At 42.2% G+C, this 27395-nt stretch overlaps 1 protein-coding gene across 1 annotated transcript in view; it reads left to right on the top strand.

Moving 5' to 3' along the window:
- The window catches only part of LOC121551689 (multidrug resistance-associated protein 1), an 87861-nt gene that overhangs the window by 40022 nt on the left and 20444 nt on the right, over positions 1-27395 (top strand). Inside the window, 2 exon segments of the mRNA XM_045211069.1 lie at positions 19840-20017; positions 26051-26083. Coding sequence (XP_045067004.1) covers positions 19840-20017; positions 26051-26083 — 211 coding nt within the window.

Raw genomic sequence — 27395 nt, 5'->3', positions numbered from 1 at the left:
GCAGACCAGACCCAGCTGTTATCTGGTTCATATTATACAGTCAATGAACTAAGCAGACCAGACCCAGCTGTTATCTGGTTGCATTATACAGTCAATGAACTAAGCAGACCAGACCCAGCTGTTATCTGGTTCATATTATACAGTCAATGAACTAAGCAGACCAGACCCAGCTGTTATCTGGTTCATATTATACAGTCAATGAACTAAGCAGACCAGACCCAGCTGTTATCTGGTTCAATCTACAGTCAATGAACTAAGCAGACCAGACCCAGCTGTTATCTGGTTCATATTATACAGTCAATGAACTAAGCAGACCAGACCCAGCTGTTATCTGGTTCATATTATACAGTCAATGAACTAAGCAGACCAGACCCAGCTGTTATCTGGTTCATATTATACAGTCAATGAACTAAGCAGACCAGACCCAGCTGTTATCTGGTTCATATTATACAGTCAATGAACTAAGCAGACCAGACCCAGCTGTTATCTGGTTCATATTATACAGTCAATGAACTAAGCAGACCAGACCCAGCTGTTATCTGGTTCATATTATACAGTCAATGAACTAAGCAACAGACCAGACCCAGCTGTTATCTGGTTCATATTATACAGTCAATGAACTAAGCAGACCAGACCCAGCTGTTATCTGGTTCATATTATACAGTCAATGAACTAAGCAGACCAGACCCAGCTGTTATCTGGTTCTATCTACAGTCAATGAACTAAGCAGACCAGACCCAGCTGTTATCTGGTTCATATTATACAGTCAATGAACTAAGCAGACCAGACCCAGCTGTTATCTGGTTCATATTATACAGTCAATGAACTAAGCAGACCAGACCAGACCCAGCTGTTATCTGGTTCATATTATACAGTCAATGAACTAAGCAGACCAGACCCAGCTGTTATCTGGTTCATATTATACAGTCAATGAACTAAGCAGACCAGACCCAGCTGTTATCTGGTTCATATTATACAGTCAATGAACTAAGGCAGACCAGACCCAGCTGTTATCTGGTTCATATTATACAGTCAATGAACTAAGCAGACCAGACCCAGCTGTTATCTGGTTCATATTATACAGTCAATGAACTAAGCAGACCAGACCAGACCCAGCTGTTATCTGGTTCAATCTACAGTCAATGAACTAAGCAGACCAGACCCAGCTGTTATCTGGTTCATATTATACAGTCAATGAACTAAGCAGACCAGACCCAGCTGTTATCTGGTTCATATTATACAGTCAATGAACTAAGCAGACCAGACCCAGCTGTTATCTGGTTCATATTATACAGTCAATGAACTAAGCAGACCAGACCCAGCTGTTATCTGGTTCATATTACAGTCAATGAACTAAGCAGACCAGACCCAGCTGTTATCTGGTTCATATTATACAGTCAATGAACTAAGCAGACCAGACCCAGCTGTTATCTGGTTCATATTATACAGTCAATGAACTAAGCAGACCAGACCCAGCTGTTATCTGGTTCATATTATACAGTCAATGAACTAAGCAGACCAGACCCAGCTGTTATCTGGTTGCATTACAGTCAATGAACTAAGCAGACCAGACCCAGCTGTTATCTGGTTCATATTATACAGTCAATGAACTAAGCAGACCAGACCCAGCTGTTATCTGGTTCATATTATACAGTCAATGAACTAAGCAGACCAGACCCAGCTGTTATCTGGTTCATATTCTACAGTCAATGAACTAAGCAGACCAGACCCAGCTGTTATCTGGTTCATATTATACAGTCAATGAACTAAGCAGACCAGACCCAGCTGTTATCTGGTTCATATTATACAGTCAATGAACTAAGCAGACCAGACCCAGCTGTTATCTGGTTCATATTATACAGTCAATGAACTAAGCAGACCAGACCCAGCTGTTATCTGGTTCATATTATACAGTCAATGAACTAAGCAGACCAGACCAGACCCAGCTGTTATCTGGTTCAATCTACAGTCAATGAACTAAGCAGACCAGACCCAGCTGTTATCTGGTTCATATTATACAGTCAATGAACTAAGCAGACCAGACCCAGCTGTTATCTGGTTCATATTATACAGTCAATGAACTAAGCAGACCAGACCCAGCTGTTATCTGGTTCATATTATACAGTCAATGAACTAAGCAGACCAGACCAGACCCAGCTGTTATCTGGTTCATATTATACAGTCAATGAACTAAGCAGACCAGACCCAGCTGTTATCTGGTTCATATTATACAGTCAATGAACTAAGCAGACCAGACCCAGCTGTTATCTGGTTCATATTATACAGTCAATGAACTAAGCAGACCAGACCCAGCTGTTATCTGGTTCATATTATACAGTCAATGAACTAAGCAGACCAGACCCAGCTGTTATCTGGTTCATCTACAGTCAATGAACTAAGCAGACCAGACCCAGCTGTTATCTGGTTCATATTATACAGTCAATGAACTAAGCAGACCAGACCCAGCTGTTATCTGGTTCATATTATACAGTCAATGAACTAAGCAGACCAGACCCAGCTGTTATCTGGTTCATATTATACAGTCAATGAACTAAGCACAGACCAGACCCAGCTGTTATCTGGTTCATATTATACAGTCAATGAACTAAGCAGACCAGACCCAGCTGTTATCTGGTTCATATTATACAGTCAATGAACTAAGCAGACCAGACCCAGCTGTTATCTGGTTCATATTATACAGTCAATGAACTAAGCAGACCAGACCCAGCTGTTATCTGGTTCATATTATACAGTCAATGAACTAAGAGCAGACCAGACCCAGCTGTTATCTGGTTCAATCATACAGTCAATGAACTAAGCAGACCAGACCCAGCTGTTATCTGGTTCATATTATACAGTCAATGAACTAAGCAGACCAGACCCAGCTGTTATCTGGTTCATATTATACAGTCAATGAACTAAGCAGACCAGACCCAGCTGTTATCTGGTTGCATCTTACTGTCAATGAACTAAGCAGACCAGACCCAGCTGTTATCTGGTTCATATTATACAGTCAATGAACTAAGCAGACCAGACCCAGCTGTTATCTGGTTGCATATTATACAGTCAATGAACTAAGCAGACCAGACCCAGCTGTTATCTGGTTCATTCTACAGTCAATGAACTAAGCAGACCAGACCCAGCTGTTATCTGGTTCATATTATACAGTCAATGAACTAAGCAGACCAGACCCAGCTGTTATCTGGTTCATCTACAGTCAATGAACTAAGCAGACCAGACCCAGCTGTTATCTGGTTCATATTATACAGTCAATGAACTAAGCAACAGACCAGACCCAGCTGTTATCTGGTTCAATCTACAGTCAATGAACTAAGCAGACCAGACCCAGCTGTTATCTGGTTCATATTATACAGTCAATGAACTAAGCAGACCAGACCCAGCTGTTATCTGGTTCATATTATACAGTCAATGAACTAAGCAGACCAGACCCAGCTGTTATCTGGTTCATATTATACAGTCAATGAACTAAGCAGACCAGACCCAGCTGTTATCTGGTTCATATTATACAGTCAATGAACTAAGCAGACCAGACCAGACCCAGCTGTTATCTGGTTAATCTACAGTCAATGAACTAAGCAGACCAGACCCAGCTGTTATCTGGTTCATATTATACAGTCAATGAACTAAGCAGACCAGACCCAGCTGTTATCTGGTTCATATTATACAGTCAATGAACTAAGCAGACCAGACCCAGCTGTTATCTGGTTCATATTATACAGTCAATGAACTAAGCAGACCAGACCCAGCTGTTATCTGGTTCATATTATACAGTCAATGAACTAAGCAGACCAGACCCAGCTGTTATCTGGTTCATATTATACAGTCAATGAACTAAGCAGACCAGACCCAGCTGTTATCTGGTTCATATTATACAGTCAATGAACTAAGCAGACCAGACCCAGCTGTTATCTGGTTCATATTATACAGTCAATGAACTAAGCAGACCAGACCAGACCCAGCTGTTATCTGGTTCAATCTACAGTCAATGAACTAAGCAGACCAGACCCAGCTGTTATCTGGTTCATACTATACAGTCAATGAACTAAGCAGACCAGACCCAGCTGTTATCTGGTTCATATTATACAGTCAATGAACTAAGCAGACCAGACCCAGCTGTTATCTGGTTCATATTATACAGTCAATGAACTAAGCAGACCAGACCCAGCTGTTATCTGGTTCATATTATACAGTCAATGAACTAAGCAGACCAGACCAGACCCAGCTGTTATCTGGTTCATCTACAGTCAATGAACTAAGCAGACCAGACCCAGCTGTTATCTGGTTCATATTATACAGTCAATGAACTAAGCAGACCAGACCCAGCTGTTATCTGGTTCATATTATACAGTCAATGAACTAAGCAACCAGACCAGACCCAGCTGTTATCTGGTTAATCTACAGTCAATGAACTAAGCAGACCAGACCCAGCTGTTATCTGGTTCATATTATACAGTCAATGAACTAAGCAGACCAGACCCAGCTGTTATCTGGTTCATATTATACAGTCAATGAACTAAGCAGACCAGACCCAGCTGTTATCTGGTTTGCATATACAGTCAATGAACTAAGCAGACCAGACCCAGCTGTTATCTGGTTCATATTATACAGTCAATGAACTAAGCAGACCAGACCCAGCTGTTATCTGGTTCATATTATACAGTCAATGAACTAAGCAGACCAGACCCAGCTGTTATCTGGTTCATATTATACAGTCAATGAACTAAGCAGACCAGACCCAGCTGTTATCGCTGCATATATACTGTCAATGAACTAAGCAGACCAGACCCAGCTGTTATCTGGTTCATCTACAGTCAATGAACTAAGCAGACCAGACCCAGCTGTTATCTGGTTCATATTATACAGTCAATGAACTAAGCAGACCAGACCCAGCTGTTATCTGGTTCATATTATACAGTCAATGAACTAAGCAGACCAGACCCAGCTGTTATCTGGTTCATATTATACAGTCAATGAACTAAGCAGACCAGACCCAGCTGTTATCTGGTTAATCTACAGTCAATGAACTAAGCAGACCAGACCCAGCTGTTATCTGGTTCATATTATACAGTCAATGAACTAAGCAGACCAGACCCAGCTGTTATCTGGTTCATATTATACAGTCAATGAACTAAGCAGACCAGACCCAGCTGTTATCTGGTTCATATTATACAGTCAATGAACTAAGCAGACCAGACCCAGCTGTTATCTGGTTCATATTATACAGTCAATGAACTAAGCAGACCAGACCCAGCTGTTATCTGGTTCATATTATACAGTCAATGAACTAAGCAGACCAGACCCAGCTGTTATCTGGTTCATATTATACAGTCAATGAACTAAGCAGACCAGACCAGACCCAGCTGTTATCTGGTTCATCTACAGTCAATGAACTAAGCAGACCAGACCCAGCTGTTATCTGGTTCATATTATACAGTCAATGAACTAAGCAGACCAGACCCAGCTGTTATCTGGTTCATATTATACAGTCAATGAACTAAGCAGACCAGACCCAGCTGTTATCTGGTTGCATTACAGTCAATGAACTAAGCAGACCAGACCCAGCTGTTATCTGGTTCATATTATACAGTCAATGAACTAAGTAGACCAGACCCAGCTGTTATCTGGTTGCATATACAGTCAATGAACTAAGCAGACCAGACCCAGCTGTTATCTGGTTCATATTATACAGTCAATGAACTAAGCAGACCAGACCCAGCTGTTATCTGGTTCATATTATACAGTCAATGAACTAAGCAGACCAGACCAGACCCAGCTGTTATCTGGTTAATCTACAGTCAATGAACTAAGCAGACCAGACCCAGCTGTTATCTGGTTCATATTATACAGTCAATGAACTAAGCAGACCAGACCCAGCTGTTATCTGGTTCATATTATACAGTCAATGAACTAAGCAGACCAGACCCAGCTGTTATCTGGTTCATATTATACAGTCAATGAACTAAGCAACCAGACCAGACCCAGCTGTTATCTGGTTCATCTACAGTCAATGAACTAAGCAGACCAGACCCAGCTGTTATCTGGTTCATATTATACAGTCAATGAACTAAGCAGACCAGACCCAGCTGTTATCTGGTTCATATTATACAGTCAATGAACTAAGCAGACCAGACCCAGCTGTTATCTGGTTCATATTATACAGTCAATGAACTAAGCAGACCAGACCCAGCTGTTATCTGGTTCATATTACACAGTCAATGAACTAAGCAGACCAGACCCAGCTGTTATCTGGTTCATATTATACAGTCAATGAACTAAGCAGACCAGACCCAGCTGTTATCTGGTTCATATTATACAGTCAATGAACTAAGCAGACCAGACCCAGCTGTTATCTGGTTCAATATACAGTCAATGAACTAAGCAGACCAGACCCAGCTGTTATCTGGTTCATATTATACAGTCAATGAACTAAGCAGACCAGACCCAGCTGTTATCTGGTTCATATTATACAGTCAATGAACTAAGCAGACCAGACCCAGCTGTTATCTGGTTCATATTATACAGTCAATGAACTAAGCAGACCAGACCAGACCCAGCTGTTATCTGGTTCATATCTACAGTCAATGAACTAAGCAGACCAGACCCAGCTGTTATCTGGTTCATATTATACAGTCAATGAACTAAGCAGACCAGACCCAGCTGTTATCTGGTTCATATTATACAGTCAATGAACTAAGCAGACCAGACCCAGCTGTTATCTGGTTCATATTATACAGTCAATGAACTAAGCAGACCAGACCAGACCCAGCTGTTATCTGGTTACATCTACAGTCAATGAACTAAGCAGACCAGACCCAGCTGTTATCTGGTTCATATTATACAGTCAATGAACTAAGCAGACCAGACCCAGCTGTTATCTGGTTCATATTATACAGTCAATTAACTAAGCAGACCAGACCCAGCTGTTATCTGGTTGCATTACTAAGTCAATGAACTAAGCAGACCAGACCCAGCTGTTATCTGGTTCATATTATACAGTCAATGAACTAAGCAGACCAGACCCAGCTGTTATCTGGTTCATATTATACAGTCAATGAACTAAGCAGACCAGACCCAGCTGTTATCTGGTTCATATTATACAGTCAATGAACTAAGCAGACCAGACCCAGCTGTTATCTGGTTCATATTATACAGTCAATGAACTAAGACAGACCAGACCCAGCTGTTATCTGGTTCATATTATACAGTCAATGAACTAAGCAGACCAGACCCAGCTGTTATCTGGTTCATATTATACAGTCAATGAACTAAGCAGACCAGACCAGACCCAGCTGTTATCTGGTTAATCTACAGTCAATGAACTAAGCAGACCAGACCCAGCTGTTATCTGGTTCATATTATACAGTCAATGAACTAAGCAGATGAGACCCAGCTGTTATCTGGTTCATATTATACAGTCAATGAACTAAGCAGACCAGACCCAGCTGTTATCTGGTTCATATTATACAGTCAATGAACTAAGCAGACCAGACCCAGCTGTTATCTGGTTCATATTATACAGTCAATGAACTAAGCAGACCAGACCCAGCTGTTATCTGGTTCATATTATACAGTCAATGAACTAAGCAGAAGCCAGACCCAGCTGTTATCTGGTTCATATTATACAGTCAATGAACTAAGCAGACCAGACCCAGCTGTTATCTGGTTCATATTATACAGTCAATGAACTAAGCAGACCAGACCCAGCTGTTATCTGGTTCATCTACAGTCAATGAACTAAGCAGACCAGACCCAGCTGTTATCTGGTTCATATTATACAGTCAATGAACTAAGCAGACCAGACCCAGCTGTTATCTGGTTCATATTATACAGTCAATGAACTAAGCCAGACCAGACCCAGCTGTTATCTGGTTCATATTATACAGTCAATGAACTAAGCAGACCAGACCCAGCTGTTATCTGGTTCATATTATACAGTCAATGAACTAAGCAGACCAGACCCAGCTGTTATCTGGTTCATATTATACAGTCAATGAACTAAGCAGACCAGACCCAGCTGTTATCTGGTTCATATTATACAGTCAATGAACTAAGCAGACCAGACCCAGCTGTTATCTGGTTCATATTATACAGTCAATGAACTAAGCAGACCAGACCCAGCTGTTATCTGGTTCATATTATACAGTCAATGAACTAAGCAGACCAGACCAGACCCAGCTGTTATCTGGTTAATCTACAGTCAATGAACTAAGCAGACCAGACCCAGCTGTTATCTGGTTCATATTATACAGTCAATGAACTAAGCAGACCAGACCCAGCTGTTATCTGGTTCATATTATACAGTCAATGAACTAAGCAGACCAGACCCAGCTGTTATCTGGTTCATATTATACAGTCAATGAACTAAGCAGACCAGACCCAGCTGTTATCTGGTTCATATTATACAGTCAATGAACTAAGCAGACCAGACCCAGCTGTTATCTGGTTCATATTATACAGTCAATGAACTAAGCAGACCAGACCCAGCTGTTATCTGGTTGCATTACAGTCAATGAACTAAGCAGACCAGACCCAGCTGTTATCTGGTTCATATTATACAGTCAATGAACTAAGCGCAGACCAGACCCAGCTGTTATCTGGTTGCATCTACAGTCAATGAACTAAGCAGACCAGACCCAGCTGTTATCTGGTTCATCTACAGTCAATGAACTAAGCAGACCAGACCCAGCTGTTATCTGGTTCATATTATACAGCCAATGAACTAAGCAGACCAGACCCAGCTGTTATCTGGTTCATATTTACAGTCAATGAACTAAGCAGACCAGACCCAGCTGTTATCTGGTTCATATTATACAGTCAATGAACTAAGCAGACCAGACCCAGCTGTTATCTGGTTCATATTATACAGTCAATGAACTAAGCAGACCAGACCCAGCTGTTATCTGGTTCATATTATACAGTCAATGAACTAAGCAGACCAGACCCAGCTGTTATCTGGTTCATATTATACAGTCAATGAACTAAGCAGACCAGACCAGACCCAGCTGTTATCTGGTTAATCTACAGTCAATGAACTAAGCAGACCAGACCCAGCTGTTATCTGGTTCATATTATACAGTCAATGAACTAAGCAGACCAGACCCAGCTGTTATCTGGTTCATATTATACAGTCAATGAACTAAGCAGACCAGACCCAGCTGTTATCTGGTTCATATTATACAGTCAATGAACTAAGCAGACCAGACCAGACCCAGCTGTTATCTGGTTCATATTATACAGTCAATGAACTAAGCAGACCAGACCCAGCTGTTATCTGGTTCATATTATACAGTCAATGAACTAAGCAGACCAGACCCAGCTGTTATCTGGTTCATATTATACAGTCAATGAACTAAGCAGACCAGACCCAGCTGTTATCTGGTTCATATTATACAGTCAATGAACTAAGCAGACCAGACCCAGCTGTTATCTGGTTCATCTACAGTCAATGAACTAAGCAGACCAGACCCAGCTGTTATCTGGTTCATATTATACAGTCAATGAACTAAGCAGACCAGACCCAGCTGTTATCTGGTTCATATTATACAGTCAATGAACTAAGCAGACCAGACCCAGCTGTTATCTGGTTCATATTATACAGTCAATGAACTAAGCAGACCAGACCAGACCCAGCTGTTATCTGGTTCATCTACAGTCAATGAACTAAGCAGACCAGACCCAGCTGTTATCTGGTTCATATTATACAGTCAATGAACTAAGCAGACCAGACCCAGCTGTTATCTGGTTCATATTATACAGTCAATGAACTAAGCAGACCAGACCCAGCTGTTATCTGGTTCATATTATACAGTCAATGAACTAAGCAGACCAGACCAGACCCAGCTGTTATCTGGTTAATCTACAGTCAATGAACTAAGCAGACCAGACCCAGCTGTTATCTGGTTCATATTATACAGTCAATGAACTAAGCAGACCAGACCCAGCTGTTATCTGGTTCATATTATACAGTCAATGAACTAAGCAGACCAGACCCAGCTGTTATCTGGTTCATATTATACAGTCAATGAACTAAGCAGACCAGACCCAGCTGTTATCTGGTTCATATTATACAGTCAATGAACTAAGCAGACCAGACCCAGCTGTTATCTGGTTCATCTACAGTCAATGAACTAAGCAGACCAGACCCAGCTGTTATCTGGTTCATATTATACAGTCAATGAACTAAGCAGACCAGACCCAGCTGTTATCTGGTTCATATTATACAGTCAATGAACTAAGCAGACCAGACCCAGCTGTTATCTGGTTCATATTATACAGTCAATGAACTAAGCAGACCAGACCAGACCCAGCTGTTATCTGGTTCATCTACAGTCAATGAACTAAGCAGACCAGACCCAGCTGTTATCTGGTTCATATTATACAGTCAATGAACTAAGCAGACCAGACCCAGCTGTTATCTGGTTCATATTATACAGTCAATGAACTAAGCAGACCAGACCCAGCTGTTATCTGGTTCATATTATACAGTCAATGAACTAAGCAGACCAGACCAGACCCAGCTGTTATCTGGTTAATCTACAGTCAATGAACTAAGCAGACCAGACCCAGCTGTTATCTGGTTCATATTATACAGTCAATGAACTAAGCAGACCAGACCCAGCTGTTATCTGGTTCATATTATACAGTCAATGAACTAAGCAGACCAGACCCAGCTGTTATCTGGTTGCATTACTGTCAATGAACTAAGCAGACCAGACCCAGCTGTTATCTGGTTCATATTATACAGTCAATGAACTAAGCAGACCAGACCCAGCTGTTATCTGGTTCACATTACTGTCAATGAACTAAGCAGACCAGACCCAGCTGTTATCTGGTTCGTCTACAGTCAATGAACTAAGCAGACCAGACCCAGCTGTTATCTGGTTCATATTATACAGTCAATGAACTAAGCAGACCAGACCCAGCTGTTATCTGGTTCATCTACAGTCAATGAACTAAGCAGACCAGACCCAGCTGTTATCTGGTTCATATTATACAGTCAATGAACTAAGCAGACCAGACCAGACCCAGCTGTTATCTGGTTCATAATCTACAGTCAATGAACTAAGCAGACCAGACCCAGCTGTTATCTGGTTCATATTATACAGTCAATGAACTAAGCAGACCAGACCCAGCTGTTATCTGGTTCATATTATACAGTCAATGAACTAAGCAGACCAGACCAGACCCAGCTGTTATCTGGTTAATCTACAGTCAATGAACTAAGCAGACCAGACCCAGCTGTTATCTGGTTCATATTATACAGTCAATGAACTAAGCAGACCAGACCCAGCTGTTATCTGGTTCATATTATACAGTCAATGAACTAAGCAGACCAGACCCAGCTGTTATCTGGTTCATATTATACAGTCAATGAACTAAGCAGACCAGACCCAGCTGTTATCTGGTTCATATTATACAGTCAATGAACTAAGCAGACCAGACCCAGCTGTTATCTGGTTCATCTACAGTCAATGAACTAAGCAGACCAGACCCAGCTGTTATCTGGTTCATATTATACAGTCAATGAACTAAGCAGACCAGACCCAGCTGTTATCTGGTTCATATTATACAGTCAATGAACTAAGCAGACCAGACCCAGCTGTTATCTGGTTCATATTATACAGTCAATGAACTAAGCAGACCAGACCAGACCCAGCTGTTATCTGGTTCATCTACAGTCAATGAACTAAGCAGACCAGACCCAGCTGTTATCTGGTTCATATTATACAGTCAATGAACTAAGCAGACCAGACCCAGCTGTTATCTGGTTCATATTATACAGTCAATGAACTAAGCAGACCAGACCCAGCTGTTATCTGGTTCATATTATACAGTCAATGAACTAAGCAGACCAGACCAGACCCAGCTGTTATCTGGTTAATCTACAGTCAATGAACTAAGCAGACCAGACCCAGCTGTTATCTGGTTCATATTATACAGTCAATGAACTAAGCAGACCAGACCCAGCTGTTATCTGGTTCATATTATACAGTCAATGAACTAAGCAGACCAGACCCAGCTGTTATCTGGTTGCATATTATACTGTCAATGAACTAAGCAGACCAGACCCAGCTGTTATCTGGTTCATATTATACAGTCAATGAACTAAGCAGACCAGACCCAGCTGTTATCTGGTTGCATTACTGTCAATGAACTAAGCAGACCAGACCCAGCTGTTATCTGGTTCGTCTACAGTCAATGAACTAAGCAGACCAGACCCAGCTGTTATCTGGTTCATATTATACAGTCAATGAACTAAGCAGACCAGACCCAGCTGTTATCTGGTTCATCTACAGTCAATGAACTAAGCAGACCAGACCCAGCTGTTATCTGGTTCATATTATACAGTCAATGAACTAAGCAGACCAGACCAGACCCAGCTGTTATCTGGTTATCTACAGTCAATGAACTAAGCAGACCAGACCCAGCTGTTATCTGGTTCATATTATACAGTCAATGAACTAAGCAGACCAGACCCAGCTGTTATCTGGTTCATATTATACAGTCAATGAACTAAGCAGACCAGACCCAGCTGTTATCTGGTTCATATTATACAGTCAATGAACTAAGCAGACCAGACCCAGCTGTTATCTGGTTCATATATACAGTCAATGAACTAAGCGACCAGACCAGACCCAGCTGTTATCTGGTTAATCTACAGTCAATGAACTAAGCAGACCAGACCCAGCTGTTATCTGGTTCATATTATACAGTCAATGAACTAAGCAGACCAGACCCAGCTGTTATCTGGTTCATATTATACAGTCAATGAACTAAGCAGACCAGACCCAGCTGTTATCTGGTTCATATTATACAGTCAATGAACTAAGCAGACCAGACCCAGCTGTTATCTGGTTCATCTACAGTCAATGAACTAAGCAGACCAGACCCAGCTGTTATCTGGTTCATATTATACAGTCAATGAACTAAGCAGACCAGACCCAGCTGTTATCTGGTTCATATTATACAGTCAATGAACTAAGCAGACCAGACCCAGCTGTTATCTGGTTCATATTATACAGTCAATGAACTAAGCAGACCAGACCAGACCCAGCTGTTATCTGGTTAATCTACAGTCAATGAACTAAGCAGACCAGACCCAGCTGTTATCTGGTTCATATTATACAGTCAATGAACTAAGCAGACCAGACCCAGCTGTTATCTGGTTCATATTATACAGTCAATGAACTAAGCAGACCAGACCCAGCTGTTATCTGGTTCATATTATACAGTCAATGAACTAAGCAGACCAGACCCAGCTGTTATCTGGTTCATATTACACAGTCAATGAACTAAGCAGACCAGACCCAGCTGTTATCTGGTTCATATTATACAGTCAATGAACTAAGCAGACCAGACCCAGCTGTTATCTGGTTCATATTATACAGTCAATGAACTAAGCAGACCAGACCCAGCTGTTATCTGGTTCAATTCTACAGTCAATGAACTAAGCAGACCAGACCCAGCTGTTATCTGGTTCATATTATACAGTCAATGAACTAAGCAGACCAGACCCAGCTGTTATCTGGTTCATATTATACAGTCAATGAACTAAGCAGACCAGACCCAGCTGTTATCTGGTTCATATTATACAGTCAATGAACTAAGCAACCAGACCAGACCCAGCTGTTATCTGGTTCAATTCTACAGTCAATGAACTAAGCAGACCAGACCCAGCTGTTATCTGGTTCATATTATACAGTCAATGAACTAAGCAGACCAGACCCAGCTGTTATCTGGTTCATATTATACAGTCAATGAACTAAGCAGACCAGACCCAGCTGTTATCTGGTTCTTATTATACAGTCAATGAACTAAGCAGACCAGACCAGACCCAGCTGTTATCTGGTTAATCTACAGTCAATGAACTAAGCAGACCAGACCCAGCTGTTATCTGGTTCATATTATACAGTCAATGAACTAAGCAGACCAGACCCAGCTGTTATCTGGTTCATATTATACAGTCAATGAACTAAGCAGACCAGACCCAGCTGTTATCTGGTTGCATTACTGTCAATGAACTAAGCAGACCAGACCCAGCTGTTATCTGGTTCATATTATACAGTCAATGAACTAAGCAGACCAGACCCAGCTGTTATCTGGTTCATATTATACAGTCAATGAACTAAGCAGACCAGACCCAGCTGTTATCTGGTTCATCTACAGTCAATGAACTAAGCAGACCAGACCCAGCTGTTATCTGGTTCATATTATACAGTCAATGAACTAAGCAGACCAGACCAGACCCAGCTGTTATCTGGTTAATCTACAGTCAATGAACTAAGCAGACCAGACCCAGCTGTTATCTGGTTCATATTATACAGTCAATGAACTAAGCAGACCAGACCCAGCTGTTATCTGGTTCATATTATACAGTCAATGAACTAAGCAGACCAGACCCAGCTGTTATCTGGTTCATATTATACAGTCAATGAACTAAGCAGACCAGACCCAGCTGTTATCTGGTTCATATTATACAGTCAATGAACTAAGCAGACCAGACCCAGCTGTTATCTGGTTCATATTATACAGTCAATGAACTAAGCAGACCAGACCCAGCTGTTATCTGGTTCATATTATACAGTCAATGAACTAAGCAGATCAGACCAGACCCAGCTGTTATCTGGTTAATCTACAGTCAATGAACTAAGCAGACCAGACCCAGCTGTTATCTGGTTCATATTATACAGTCAATGAACTAAGCAGACCAGACCCAGCTGTTATCTGGTTCATATTATACAGTCAATGAACTAAGCAGACCAGACCCAGCTGTTATCTGGTTCGTTACTGTCAATGAACTAAGCAGACCAGACCCAGCTGTTATCTGGTTCATATTATACAGTCAATGAACTAAGCAGACCAGACCCAGCTGTTATCTGGTTGCATTACTGTCAATGAACTAAGCAGACCAGACCCAGCTGTTATCTGGTTCATCTACAGTCAATGAACTAAGCAGACCAGACCCAGCTGTTATCTGGTTCATATTATACAGTCAATGAACTAAGCAGACCAGACCCAGCTGTTATCTGGTTCATCTACAGTCAATGAACTAAGCAGACCAGACCCAGCTGTTATCTGGTTCATATTATACAGTCAATGAACTAGAGACAGACCAGACCCAGCTGTTATCTGGTTAATCTACAGTCAATGAACTAAGCAGACCAGACCCAGCTGTTATCTGGTTCATATTATACAGTCAATGAACTAAGCAGACCAGACCCAGCTGTTATCTGGTTCATATTATACAGTCAATGAACTAAGCAGACCAGACCCAGCTGTTATCTGGTTCATATTATACAGTCAATGAACTAAGCAGACCAGACCAGACCCAGCTGTTATCTGGTTCATTCTACAGTCAATGAACTAAGCAGACCAGACCCAGCTGTTATCTGGTTCATATTATACAGTCAATGAACTAAGCAGACCAGACCCAGCTGTTATCTGGTTCATATTATACAGTCAATGAACTAAGCAGACCAGACCCAGCTGTTATCTGGTTCATATTATACAGTCAATGAACTAAGCAGACCAGACCCAGCTGTTATCTGGTTCATATTACACAGTCAATGAACTAAGCAGACCAGACCCAGCTGTTATCTGGTTCATATTATACAGTCAATGAACTAAGCAGACCAGACCCAGCTGTTATCTGGTTCATATATACAGTCAATGAACTAAGCAGACCAGACCCAGCTGTTATCTGGTTCATCTACAGTCAATGAACTAAGCAGACCAGACCCAGCTGTTATCTGGTTCATATTATACAGTCAATGAACTAAGCAGACCAGACCCAGCTGTTATCTGGTTCATATTATACAGTCAATGAACTAAGCAGACCAGACCCAGCTGTTATCTGGTTCATATTATACAGTCAATGAACTAAGCAGACCAGACCAGACCCAGCTGTTATCTGGTTCATATTATACAGTCAATGAACTAAGCAGACCAGACCCAGCTGTTATCTGGTTCATATTATACAGTCAATGAACTAAGCAGACCAGACCCAGCTGTTATCTGGTTCATATTATACAGTCAATGAACTAAGCAGACCAGACCCAGCTGTTATCTGGTTCATATTATACAGTCAATGAACTAAGCAGACCAGACCAGACCCAGCTGTTATCTGGTTCATCTACAGTCAATGAACTAAGCAGACCAGACCCAGCTGTTATCTGGTTCATATTATACAGTCAATGAACTAAGCAGACCAGACCCAGCTGTTATCTGGTTCATATTATACAGTCAATGAACTAAGCAGACCAGACCCAGCTGTTATCTGGTTGCATTACTGTCAATGAACTAAGCAGACCAGACCCAGCTGTTATCTGGTTCATATTATACAGTCAATGAACTAAGCAGACCAGACCCAGCTGTTATCTGGTTCATATTATACAGTCAATGAACTAAGCAGACCAGACCCAGCTGTTATCTGGTTCATATTATACAGTCAATGAACTAAGCAGACCAGACCCAGCTGTTATCTGGTTGCATTACTGTCAATGAACTAAGCAGACCAGACCCAGCTGTTATCTGGTTCATCTACAGTCAATGAACTAAGCAGACCAGACCCAGCTGTTATCTGGTTCATATTATACAGTCAATGAACTAAGCAGACCAGACCCAGCTGTTATCTGGTTCATCTACAGTCAATGAACTAAGCAGACCAGACCCAGCTGTTATCTGGTTCATATTATACAGTCAATGAACTAAGCAGACCAGACCAGACCCAGCTGTTATCTGGTTAATCTACAGTCAATGAACTAAGCAGACCAGACCCAGCTGTTATCTGGTTCATATTATACAGTCAATGAACTAAGCAGACCAGACCCAGCTGTTATCTGGTTCATATTATACAGTCAATGAACTAAGCAGACCAGACCCAGCTGTTATCTGGTTCATATTATACAGTCAATGAACTAAGCAGACCAGACCCAGCTGTTATCTGGTTCATATTATACAGTCAATGAACTAAGCAGACCAGACCAGACCCAGCTGTTATCTGGTTAATCTACAGTCAATGAACTAAGCAGACCAGACCCAGCTGTTATCTGGTTCATATTATACAGTCAATGAACTAAGCAGACCAGACCCAGCTGTTATCTGGTTCATATTATACAGTCAATGAACTAAGCAGACCAGACCCAGCTGTTATCTGGTTCATATTATACAGTCAATGAACTAAGCAGACCAGACCCAGCTGTTATCTGGTTCATATTATACAGTCAATGAACTAAGCAGACCAGACCCAGCTGTTATCTGGTTCATCTACAGTCAATGAACTAAGCAGACCAGACCCAGCTGTTATCTGGTTCATATTATACAGTCAATGAACTAAGCAGACCAGACCCGGCTGTTATCTGGTTCATATTATACAGTCAATGAACTAAGCAGACCAGACCCAGCTGTTATCTGGTTCATATTATACAGTCAATGAACTAAGCAGACCAGACCAGACCCAGCTGTTATCTGGTTCATCTACAGTCAATGAACTAAGCAGACCAGACCCAGCTGTTATCTGGTTCATATTATACAGTCAATGAACTAAGCAGACCAGACCCAGCTGTTATCTGGTTCATATTATACAGTCAATGAACTAAGCAGACCAGACCCAGCTGTTATCTGGTTCATATTATACAGTCAATGAACTAAGCAGACCAGACCCAGCTGTTATCTGGTTCATATTATACAGTCAATGAACTAAGCAGACCAGACCCAGCTGTTATCTGGTTCATATTATACAGTCAATGAACTAAGCAGACCAGACCAGACCCAGCTGTTATCTGGTTCATCTACAGTCAATGAACTAAGCAGACCAGACCCATCTGTTATCTGGTTCATATTATACAGTCAATGAACTAAGCAGACCAGACCCAGCTGTTATCTGGTTCATATTATACAGTCAATGAACAAAGCAGACCAGACCAGACCCAGCTGCTATTTTTTTATGGGGGTAGATCAGCTTAATATTGCAGATAGATTGTATCTTCTATCAATGTAATTGTCTGCATCACTTCCAATCCCCCATGTTTTTTATATATATACTCCCCTTTATTACTTTTCAACCCCGCCATCCTTTCCCTACTTGGGGTAAATTAGTGAACAACAATGCTTAGGCCTCTACTTCCAGCTTATACTTACTATCTACATTTTATGGACACAGTCAATTTTACAATAATTATATTTTATTAGTTTTTGCTCCTGAACTTCTTCTACTCTCAACCTCTCAGCTGCTATTGCATTGATGTCTATAGGATAACCACCTCTTAAGCAGACCATTGATGTCTGTAGGAGAATCACCTCTTAAGCAGACCATTGATGTCTATAGGAGAACCACCTCTTAAGCAGACCATTGATGTCTATAGGAGAACCACCTCTTAAGCAGACCATTGATGTCTATAGGAGAACCACCTTTTAAGCAGACCGTTGATGTCTATAGGAGAACCACCTTTTAAGCAGACCATTGATGTCTATAGGAGAACCACCTCTTAAGCAGACCATTGATGTCTATAGGAGAACCACCTCTTAAGCAGACCATTGATGTCTATAGGAGAACCACCTCTTAAGCAGACCATTGATGTCTATAGGAGAACCACCTTTTAAGCAGACCATTGATGTCTATAGGAGAACCACCTCTTAAGCAGACCGTTGATGTCTATAGGAGAACCACCTCTTATTTTAAGCAGACCGTAACTGACTTTTTTTATTTCAATGGTAAACGGCCTAAGTGAACTATCTTCATTCATCCACCATCTTTGAAACGGATTCAACCGCACAAATACCATGCGGTCCAGTCTTCAGTCAGCTGTTAATTCAAAATATACAGTATATACACTGAGTTTACAAAACATTATGAACACCTGCTCTTTCCATGACATAGACTGACCAGGTGAATCCAGGTGAAAGCTATGAATCCTTATTGATGTCACCTGTTAAATCCACTTCAATGAGTGTAGATGAAGGGGAGGAGACAGGTTAAAGAATGATTTTTAAGCCTTGAGACAATTGAGACATGGATTGTGTATGTGTGCCATTCAGAGGGTGAATGGACAAGACAAGAGATTTAAGTGAATGGGGAAAGGCAAAGGGGAAATCTAGACAGTTGTACAACTGAATGCATTCAACTGAAATGTGTCTTCCGCGTTTAACCCAACCCCTCTGAATCAGAGAGGTGCGGAGGGCTGCCTTAATCGACATCCACGTCTTTGGCGCCCGGGGAACAGTGGGTTAACTGCCTTGCTCAGGGGCAGAACAACAGATTTTTACCTTGTCAGCTCGGGGATTCGATCCAGCAACCTTTTGGTTACTGGCCCAACGCTCCTACATATGGTAGTAGGTGCCAGGCGCACCGGTTTGTGTCAAGAACTACAAAGCTCATGGGTTTTTCACGCTCAACAGTTTCTTGTGTGTATCAAGAATGGTCCACCACCCTAAGGACATGCAGACAACTTGACACAACTGTGGGAAGCATTGGAGTCAACATGGGCCAGCATCCCTGTGGAACGCTTTCAACACCTTGTAGAGTCCATGCCCCGACGAATTGAGGCTGTTCTGAGGCCAAAAGTAAAAAAAATTTGGGGGGCAACTCAATATTAGGAAGGTGCTCTTAATGTTTTGTACACTCAGTATATATACTGTATATAAATATATTTTTAAAAAATGACGGTTATTTTATATTTATGACGGTCTTCATCCGTAACCGTCGGTTATACGGTAATTGTACCAGCATTACTTGTAGTAGTGCTGTAAAACCCCCGGAGGCAGCGGTTCCTCCGTTCTATTTAAATCTGACCCTCTGTGTGTGCGTCTCTGTCTCCGTAGACTCGTGTCCTTGTGACCCACGGTCTGAGCTTCCTGCCCCAGGCAGATCTCATCCTGGTGATGGTGGAGGGAGAGATCACTGAGATGGGCTCCTACCTGGAGCTGATGGCACGTGACGGGGCCTTCGCTGAGTTTCTCAGGACGTATGCAAACAAAGAGCAGGAAGATGACGAATCAGGTGACATATACTATCATCATCATCAGCTATACCCCCTTACCTACTCTAACCCTCCATCATCATCATCATCATCATCAGCTATACCCCCTTACCTACTCTAACCCTCCATCATCATCATCATCAGCTATACCCCCTTACCTACTCTAACCCTCCATCATCATCATCATCATCAGCTATACCCCCTTACCTACTCTAACCCTCCATCATCATCATCATCATCAGCTATACCCCCTTACCTACTCTAACCCTCCATCATCATCAGCTATACCCCCTTACCTACTCTAACCCTCCATCATCATCAGCTATACCCCCTTACCTACTCTAACCCTCCATCATCATCATCATCATCAGCTATACCCCCTTACCTACTCTAACCCTCCATCATCATCATCATCAGCTATACCCCCTTACCTACTCTAACCCTCCATCATCATCATCATCAGCTATACCCCCTTACCTACTCTAACCCTCCATCATCATCATCATCATCATCATCAGCTATACCCCCTTACCTACTCTAACCCTCCATCATCATCATCATCAGCTATACCCCCTTACCTACTCTAACCCTCCATCATCATCATCATCAGCTATACCCCCTTACCTACTCTAACCCTCCATCATCATCATCATCAGCTATACCCCCTTACCTACTCTAACCCTCCATCATCATCATCATCATCAGCTATACCCCCTTACCTACTCTAACCCTCCATCATCATCATCATCATCATCATCAGCTATACCCCCTTACCTACTCTAACCCTACATCATCATCATCATCATCAGCTATACCCCCTTACCTACTCTAACCCTCCATCATCATCATCATCAGCTATACCCCCTTACCTACTCTAACCCTCCATCATCATCATCATCATCAGCTATACCCCCTTACCTACTCTAACCCTCCATCATCATCATCATCATCAGCTATACCCCCTTACCTACTCTAACCCTCCATCATCATCATCATCAGCTATACCCCCTTACCTACTCTAACCCTCCATCATCATCATCAGCTATACCCCCTTACCTACTCTAACCCTCCATCATCATCATCAGCTATACCCCCTTACCTACTCTAACCCTCCATCATCATCATCATCAGCTATACCCCCTTACCTACTCTAACCCTCCATCATCATCAGCTATACCCCCTTACCTACTCTAACCCTCCATCATCATCATCATCAGCTATACCCCCTTACCTACTCTAACCCTCCATCATCATCAGCTATACCCCCTTACCTACTCTAACCCTCCATCATCATCATCATCATCAGCTATACCCCCTTACCTACTCTAACCCTCCATCATCATCATCATCATCAGCAGCAGCTAGCTACATCTCTACAGTATAACCACTATCACTATAGTCATTGTCACCATTTGTCATGTCATCGTCTGTTTCGTTCTCTATTTGAAAACATTTGATTCCATTGTTCCAGTTCATCACCAAGAGCAAGTCCCTCCCCTCCATACCAGTTTAACACAACCACATCACCACCAGCTCCCCTGCTTGTTGTGTGTCCAGCGTTTTAAACCAATCATATTACAGCTCCCCTGCTTGTTGTGTGTCCAGCGTTTTAAACCAATCATATTACAGCTCCCCTGCTTGTTGTGTGACCAGCGTTTTAAACCAATCATATTAAATCTCCCCTGCTTGTTGTGTGTCCAGCGTTTTAAACTAGTCGTATTATATATATACAGTGGGGAGAACAAGTATTTGATACACTGCCGATTTTTCAGGTTTTCCTACTTACAAAGCATGTAGAGGTCTGTAATTTTTATCATAGGTACACTTCAACTGTGAGAGACGGAATCTAAAACAAAAATCCAGAAAATCACATTGTATGATTTTTAAGTAATTAATTTGCATTTTATTGCATGACATAAGTATTTGATACATCAGAAAAGCAGAACTTAATATTTGGTACAGAAACCTTTGTTTGCAATTACAGAGATCATACGTTTCCTGTAGGTCTTGACCATGTTTGCACACACTGCAGCAGGGATTTTGGCCCACTCCTCCATACAGACCTTCTCCAGATCCTTCAGGTTTCGGGCCTGTCGCTGGGCAATACATACTTTCAGCTCCCTCCAAAGATTTTCTATTGGGTTCAGGTCTGGAGACTGGCTAGGCCACTCCAGGACCTTGAGATGCTTCTTACGGAGCCACTCCTTAGTTGCCCTGGCTGTGTGTTTTGGGTCGTTGTCATGCTGGAAGACCCAGCCACGACCCATCTTCAATGCTCTTACTGAGGGAAGGAGGTTGTTGGCCAAGATCTCGCGATACATGGCTCCATCCATCCTCCCCTCAATACGGTGCAGTCGTCCTGTCCCCTTTGCAGAAAAGCATCCCCAAAGAATTATGTTTCCACCTCCATGCTTCACGGTTGGGATGGTGTTCTTGGGGTTGTACTCATCCTTCTTCTTCCTCCAAACACGGCGAGTGGAGTTTAGACCAAAAAGCTCTATTTTTGTCTCATCAGACCACATGACCTTCTCCCATTCCTCCTCTGGATCATCCAGATGGTCATTGGCAAACTTCAGACGGGCCTGGACATGCGCTGGCTTGAGCAGGGGGACCTTGCGCGCGCTGCAGGATTTTAATCCATGACGGCGTAGTGTGTTACTAATGGTTTTCTTTGAGACTATGGTCCCAGCTCTCTTCAGGTCATTGACCAGGTCCTGCCGTGTAGTTCTGGGCTGATCCCTCACCTTCGTCATGATCATTGATGCCCCACAAGGTGAGATCTTGCATGGAGCCCCAGACCGAGGGTGATTGACCGTCATCTTGAACTTCTTCCATTTTCTAATAATTGCGCCAACAGTTGTTGCCTTCTCACCAAGCTGCTTGCCTATTGTCCTGTAGCCCATCCCAGCCTTGTGCAGGTCTACAATTTTAACCCTGATGTCCTTACACAGCACTCTGGTTTTGGCCATTGTGGAGAGGTTGGAGTCTGTTTGATTGAGTGTGTGGACAGGTGTCTTTTATACAGGTAACAAGTTCAAACAGGTGCAGTTAATACAGGTAATGAGTGGAGAACAGGATGGCTGCTTAAAGAAAAACTAACAGGTCTGTGAGAGCCGGAATTCTTACTGGTTGGTAGGTGATCAAATACTTATGTCATGCAATAAAATGCAAATTAATTACTTAAAAATCATACAATGTGATTTTCTGGATTTTTGTTTTAGATTCCGTCTCTCACAGTTGAAGTGTACCTATGATAAAAATTACAGACCTCTACATGCTTTGTAAGTAGGAAAACCTGCAAAATCGTCAGTGTATCAAATACTTGTTCTCCCCACTGTATATATATATATACAGGTAAAAGTCAGTAAATTAGAATATTTTGAAAAACTTGATTTATTTCAGTAATTGCATTCAAAAGGTGTAACTTGTACATTATATTTATTCATTGCACACAGACTGATGCATTCAAATGTTTATTTCATTTAATTTTGATGATTTGAAGTGGCAACAAATGAAAATCCAAAATTCCGTGTGTCACAAAATTAGAATATTACTTAAGGCTAATACAAAATAGGGATTTTTTAGAAATGTTGGCCAACTGAAAAGTATGAAAATGAAAAATATGAGCATGTACAATACTCAATACTTGGTTGGAGCTCCTTTTGCCTCAATTACTGCATTAATGCGGCGTGGCATGGAGTCGATGAGTTTCTGGCACTGCTCAGGTGTTATGAGAGCCCAGGTTGCTCTGATAGTGGCCTTCAACTCTTCTGCGTTGTTGGGTCTGGCATTCTGCATCTTCCTTTTCACAATACCCCACAGATTTTCTATGGGGCTAAGGTCAGGGAGTTGGCTGGCCAATTTAGAACAGAAATACCATGGTCCGTAAACCAGGCACGGGTAGATTTTGCGCTGTGTGCAGGCGCCAAGTCCTGTTGGAACCTGAAATCTCCATCTCCATAGAGCAGGTCAGCAGCAGGAAGCATGAAGTGCTCTAAAACTTGCTGGTAGACGGCTGCGTTGACCCTGGATCTCAGGAAACAGAGTGGACCGACACCAGCAGATGACATGGCACCCCAAACCATCACTGATGGTGGAAACTTTACACTAGACTTCAGGCAACGTGGATCCTGTGCCTCTCCTGTCTTCCTCCAGACTCTGGGACCTCGATTTCCAAAGGAAATGCAAAATTTGCTTTCGTCAGAAAACATGACTTTAGACCACTCAGCAGCAGTCCAGCTCTTTTTTTCCTTAGCCCAGGTGAGACGCTTTTCGCGCTGTTTCTTGGTCAACAGTGGCTTGACACGAGGTATGCGGCAGTTGAAACCCATGTCTTTCAAGCGTCTCTTGGTGGTGGATCTTGAAGCCCTGACTCCAGCAGCTGTCCACTCCTTGTGAATCTCCCCCACATTTTTGAATGGGTTTTTTTTCACAATCTTGACTAGGCGCGGTGATCCCTATCGCTTGTACACTTTTTTCTGACCACAGTTTTTCCTTCCCTTTGCCTCTCTATTAATGTGTTTGGACACAGAGCTCTGAGAACAGCCAGCCTCTTCTGCAATAACCTTTTGTGTCTTTCCCTCCTTGTGCAATGTGTCGATGGTCGCCTTTTGGACAGCTGTCAAATCTGAAGTCTTCCCCATGTTTGTGTAGGCTTCAGAACTGGACTGAGAGACCATTTAAAGCCCTTTGCAGGTGTTTTGAGTTAATCAGCTGATTAGTTTGTGGCACCAGGTGTCTTCAAAATGTAACCCTTACACAATATTCTAATTTTGTGACACACGGAATTTTGGATTTTCATTTGTTGCCACTTCAAATCATCAAAATTAAATGAAATAAACATTTGAATGCATCAGTCTGTGTGCAATGAATAAATATAATGTACAAGTTACACCTTTTGAATGCAATTACTGAAATAAATCAAGTTTTTCAAAATATTCTAATTTACTGACTTTTACCTGTATATATTATTTATCTCCTTTCACCATGGTTGGGTAGGTTACTTTCTAAATGTAATCTGTTACAATTACTAGTTACCTGTCCAACATTTTTATCAGTAATTGAATTTTTGGATTACCCAAACTCAGCAATGTAATCTGATTACTTTTGGATTACTTTCCCCTACTTTTGGATTACATCCCCCTTAAGAAGACAAAAAGGATCCATCAAACACATTTGGTGTGTCATCATAGTGGTCTCTGATTGGTGGTCATCATTTGGTGTGTCATCATAGTGGTCTCTGATTGGTGGTCATCATTTGGTGTGTCATCATAGAGGTCTCTGATTGGTGGTCATCATTTGGTGTGTCATCATAGAGGTCTCTGATTGGTGGTCATCATTTGGTGTGTCATCATAGAGGTCTCTGATTGGTGGTCATCATTTGGTGTGTCATCATAGAGGTCTCTGATTAGTGGTCATCATTTGGTGTGTCATCATAGAGGTCTCTGATTGGTGGTCATCATTTGGTGTGTCATCATAGAGGTCTCTGATTGGTGGTCATCATTTGGTGTGTCATCATAGTGGTCTCTGACTTGTGGTCAGACTCGCTCAGGTGGAACAAACTTAAACTTGCGCCTTTTTTCAAAGCTGAATTGAATGTCATTGATAAAACAGAAAGGTGCCATAATGTATTCTTTCACAAACATCCTTTCTGAATGTAATAGTAATCCAATAAGTAAGCATCTACTTTTTAAAAATATCTGTAATCTGATTACAATATTCTTGCTGGTAACGTAACTGATCAGGTTACATTGAATTTATTACAGGTAATCAGTTACTCCCCAACCCTGCCTTTCACCATTGTTTTTTTATTTGATGTATTTTTACGTTTGTCTCTCTCTCTCTCTCTCTCTCTCTCTCCCTCTCTCTCTCTCTCTCTCTCTCTCTCTCTCTCTCTCTCTCTCTCTCTCTCTCTCTCTCTCTCTCTCTCTCTCTCTCTCTCTCTCTCTCTCTCTCTCTCTCTCTCTCTCTCTCTCTCTCTCTCTCTCTCTCTCTCTCTCTCTCTCTCTCTCCTCTTTCTTTCATCCCCCTGTTTTGTCTTGTCTGCCATTCAGAAGAGGGGAGGGAGGAGGAAGAGGATACTGAAGGTTTGACTGGTTGTCTGTCCCCTAGGAGACTTGGGCTGCGTCCCAAACGGCACCATATTCACTACGTAGTGTCCTACTTTTGACTGGAGCCATATGAGCCCTGTATAGGGAATAGAGTGCCAGTTAGGACACAGCCTTGGTTTAGTTAGGACACAGCCTTGGTTTAGTTAGGACACAGCCTTGGTTTAGTTAGGACACAGCCTTGGTTTAGCTAGGACACAGCCTTGGTTTAGTTAGGACACAGCCCTGGTTTAGTTAGGACACAGCCCTGGTTTAGTTAGGACACAGCCTTGGTTTAGTTAGGACACATCCTTGGTTTAGTTAGGACACAGCCTTGGTTTAGTTAGGACACAGCCCTGGTTTAGTTAGGACACAGCCCTGGTTTAGTTAGGACACAGCCTTGGTTTAGTTAGGACACAGCCTTGGTTTAGTTAGGACACAGCCCTGGTTTAGTTAGGACACAGCCTTGGTTTAGTTAGGACACAGCCCTGGTTTAGTTAGGACACAGCCCTGGTTTAGTTAGGACACAGCCTTGGTTTAGCTAGGACACAGCCTTGGTTTAGTTAGGACACAGCCTTGGTTTAGTTAGGACACAGCCTTGGTTTAGTTAGGACACAGCCTTGGTTTAGTTAGGACACAGCCTTGGTTTAGTTAGGACACAGCCTTGGTTTAGTTAGGACACAGCCCCTGGTTTAGTTAGGACACAGCCAGGCTACCTTTCCTTGTCTCCTCCCGCTTTCCCTTAAGAAACACAACTGATCTGGACTGGTAGCTTTGTTCCACCATCCTGATCTGTTAGGAGAGCACAGGGGTCAGGATGGGGTCAGGCTACTGGGCTGGTGTGGTGATAAAAAACTAGTTTGGCTTGACCTGAAAGGATTGGTTACATTAGGTGGAATTCCACCATCTCTGATTTCAGATTCAGTCACTCTGGTCTGAGGGTATGAGGTCACTCTGGTCTGAGGGTATGAGGTCACTCTGGCCTGAGGGTATAAGACAAGGCTGGTAGGCCATGTAAAGATGGAACTGCAGTAAGGACACACAGACAGCCTGGCTCATGCATGTGTTTGCATGTCAGCTACACTACAGCAAGCACTCAGAGAAAACAGAGGTACTCCTGGTCCATGTTGTTTTCAACATGGCTCTAAAACCTGACACTTTGTTTAGTTAGTTGTTTTCAACATGGCTCTAAAACCTGACACTTTGTTTAGTTAGTTGTTTTCAACATGGCTCTAAAACCTGACTCTTGGCTCAGTTTTGGGGCTGGATCCTGGGGTCTGTTGTGATGGGGAAGGCTGCTTGAGTTTGTGCT

The sequence above is a fragment of the Coregonus clupeaformis genome, chromosome 35 (genome assembly GCF_020615455.1).
Source record: "Coregonus clupeaformis isolate EN_2021a chromosome 35, ASM2061545v1, whole genome shotgun sequence".
NCBI classification, from domain to species: domain Eukaryota; kingdom Metazoa; phylum Chordata; class Actinopteri; order Salmoniformes; family Salmonidae; genus Coregonus; species Coregonus clupeaformis.
This window is presented reverse-complemented; position numbering and strand designations above follow the sequence as displayed.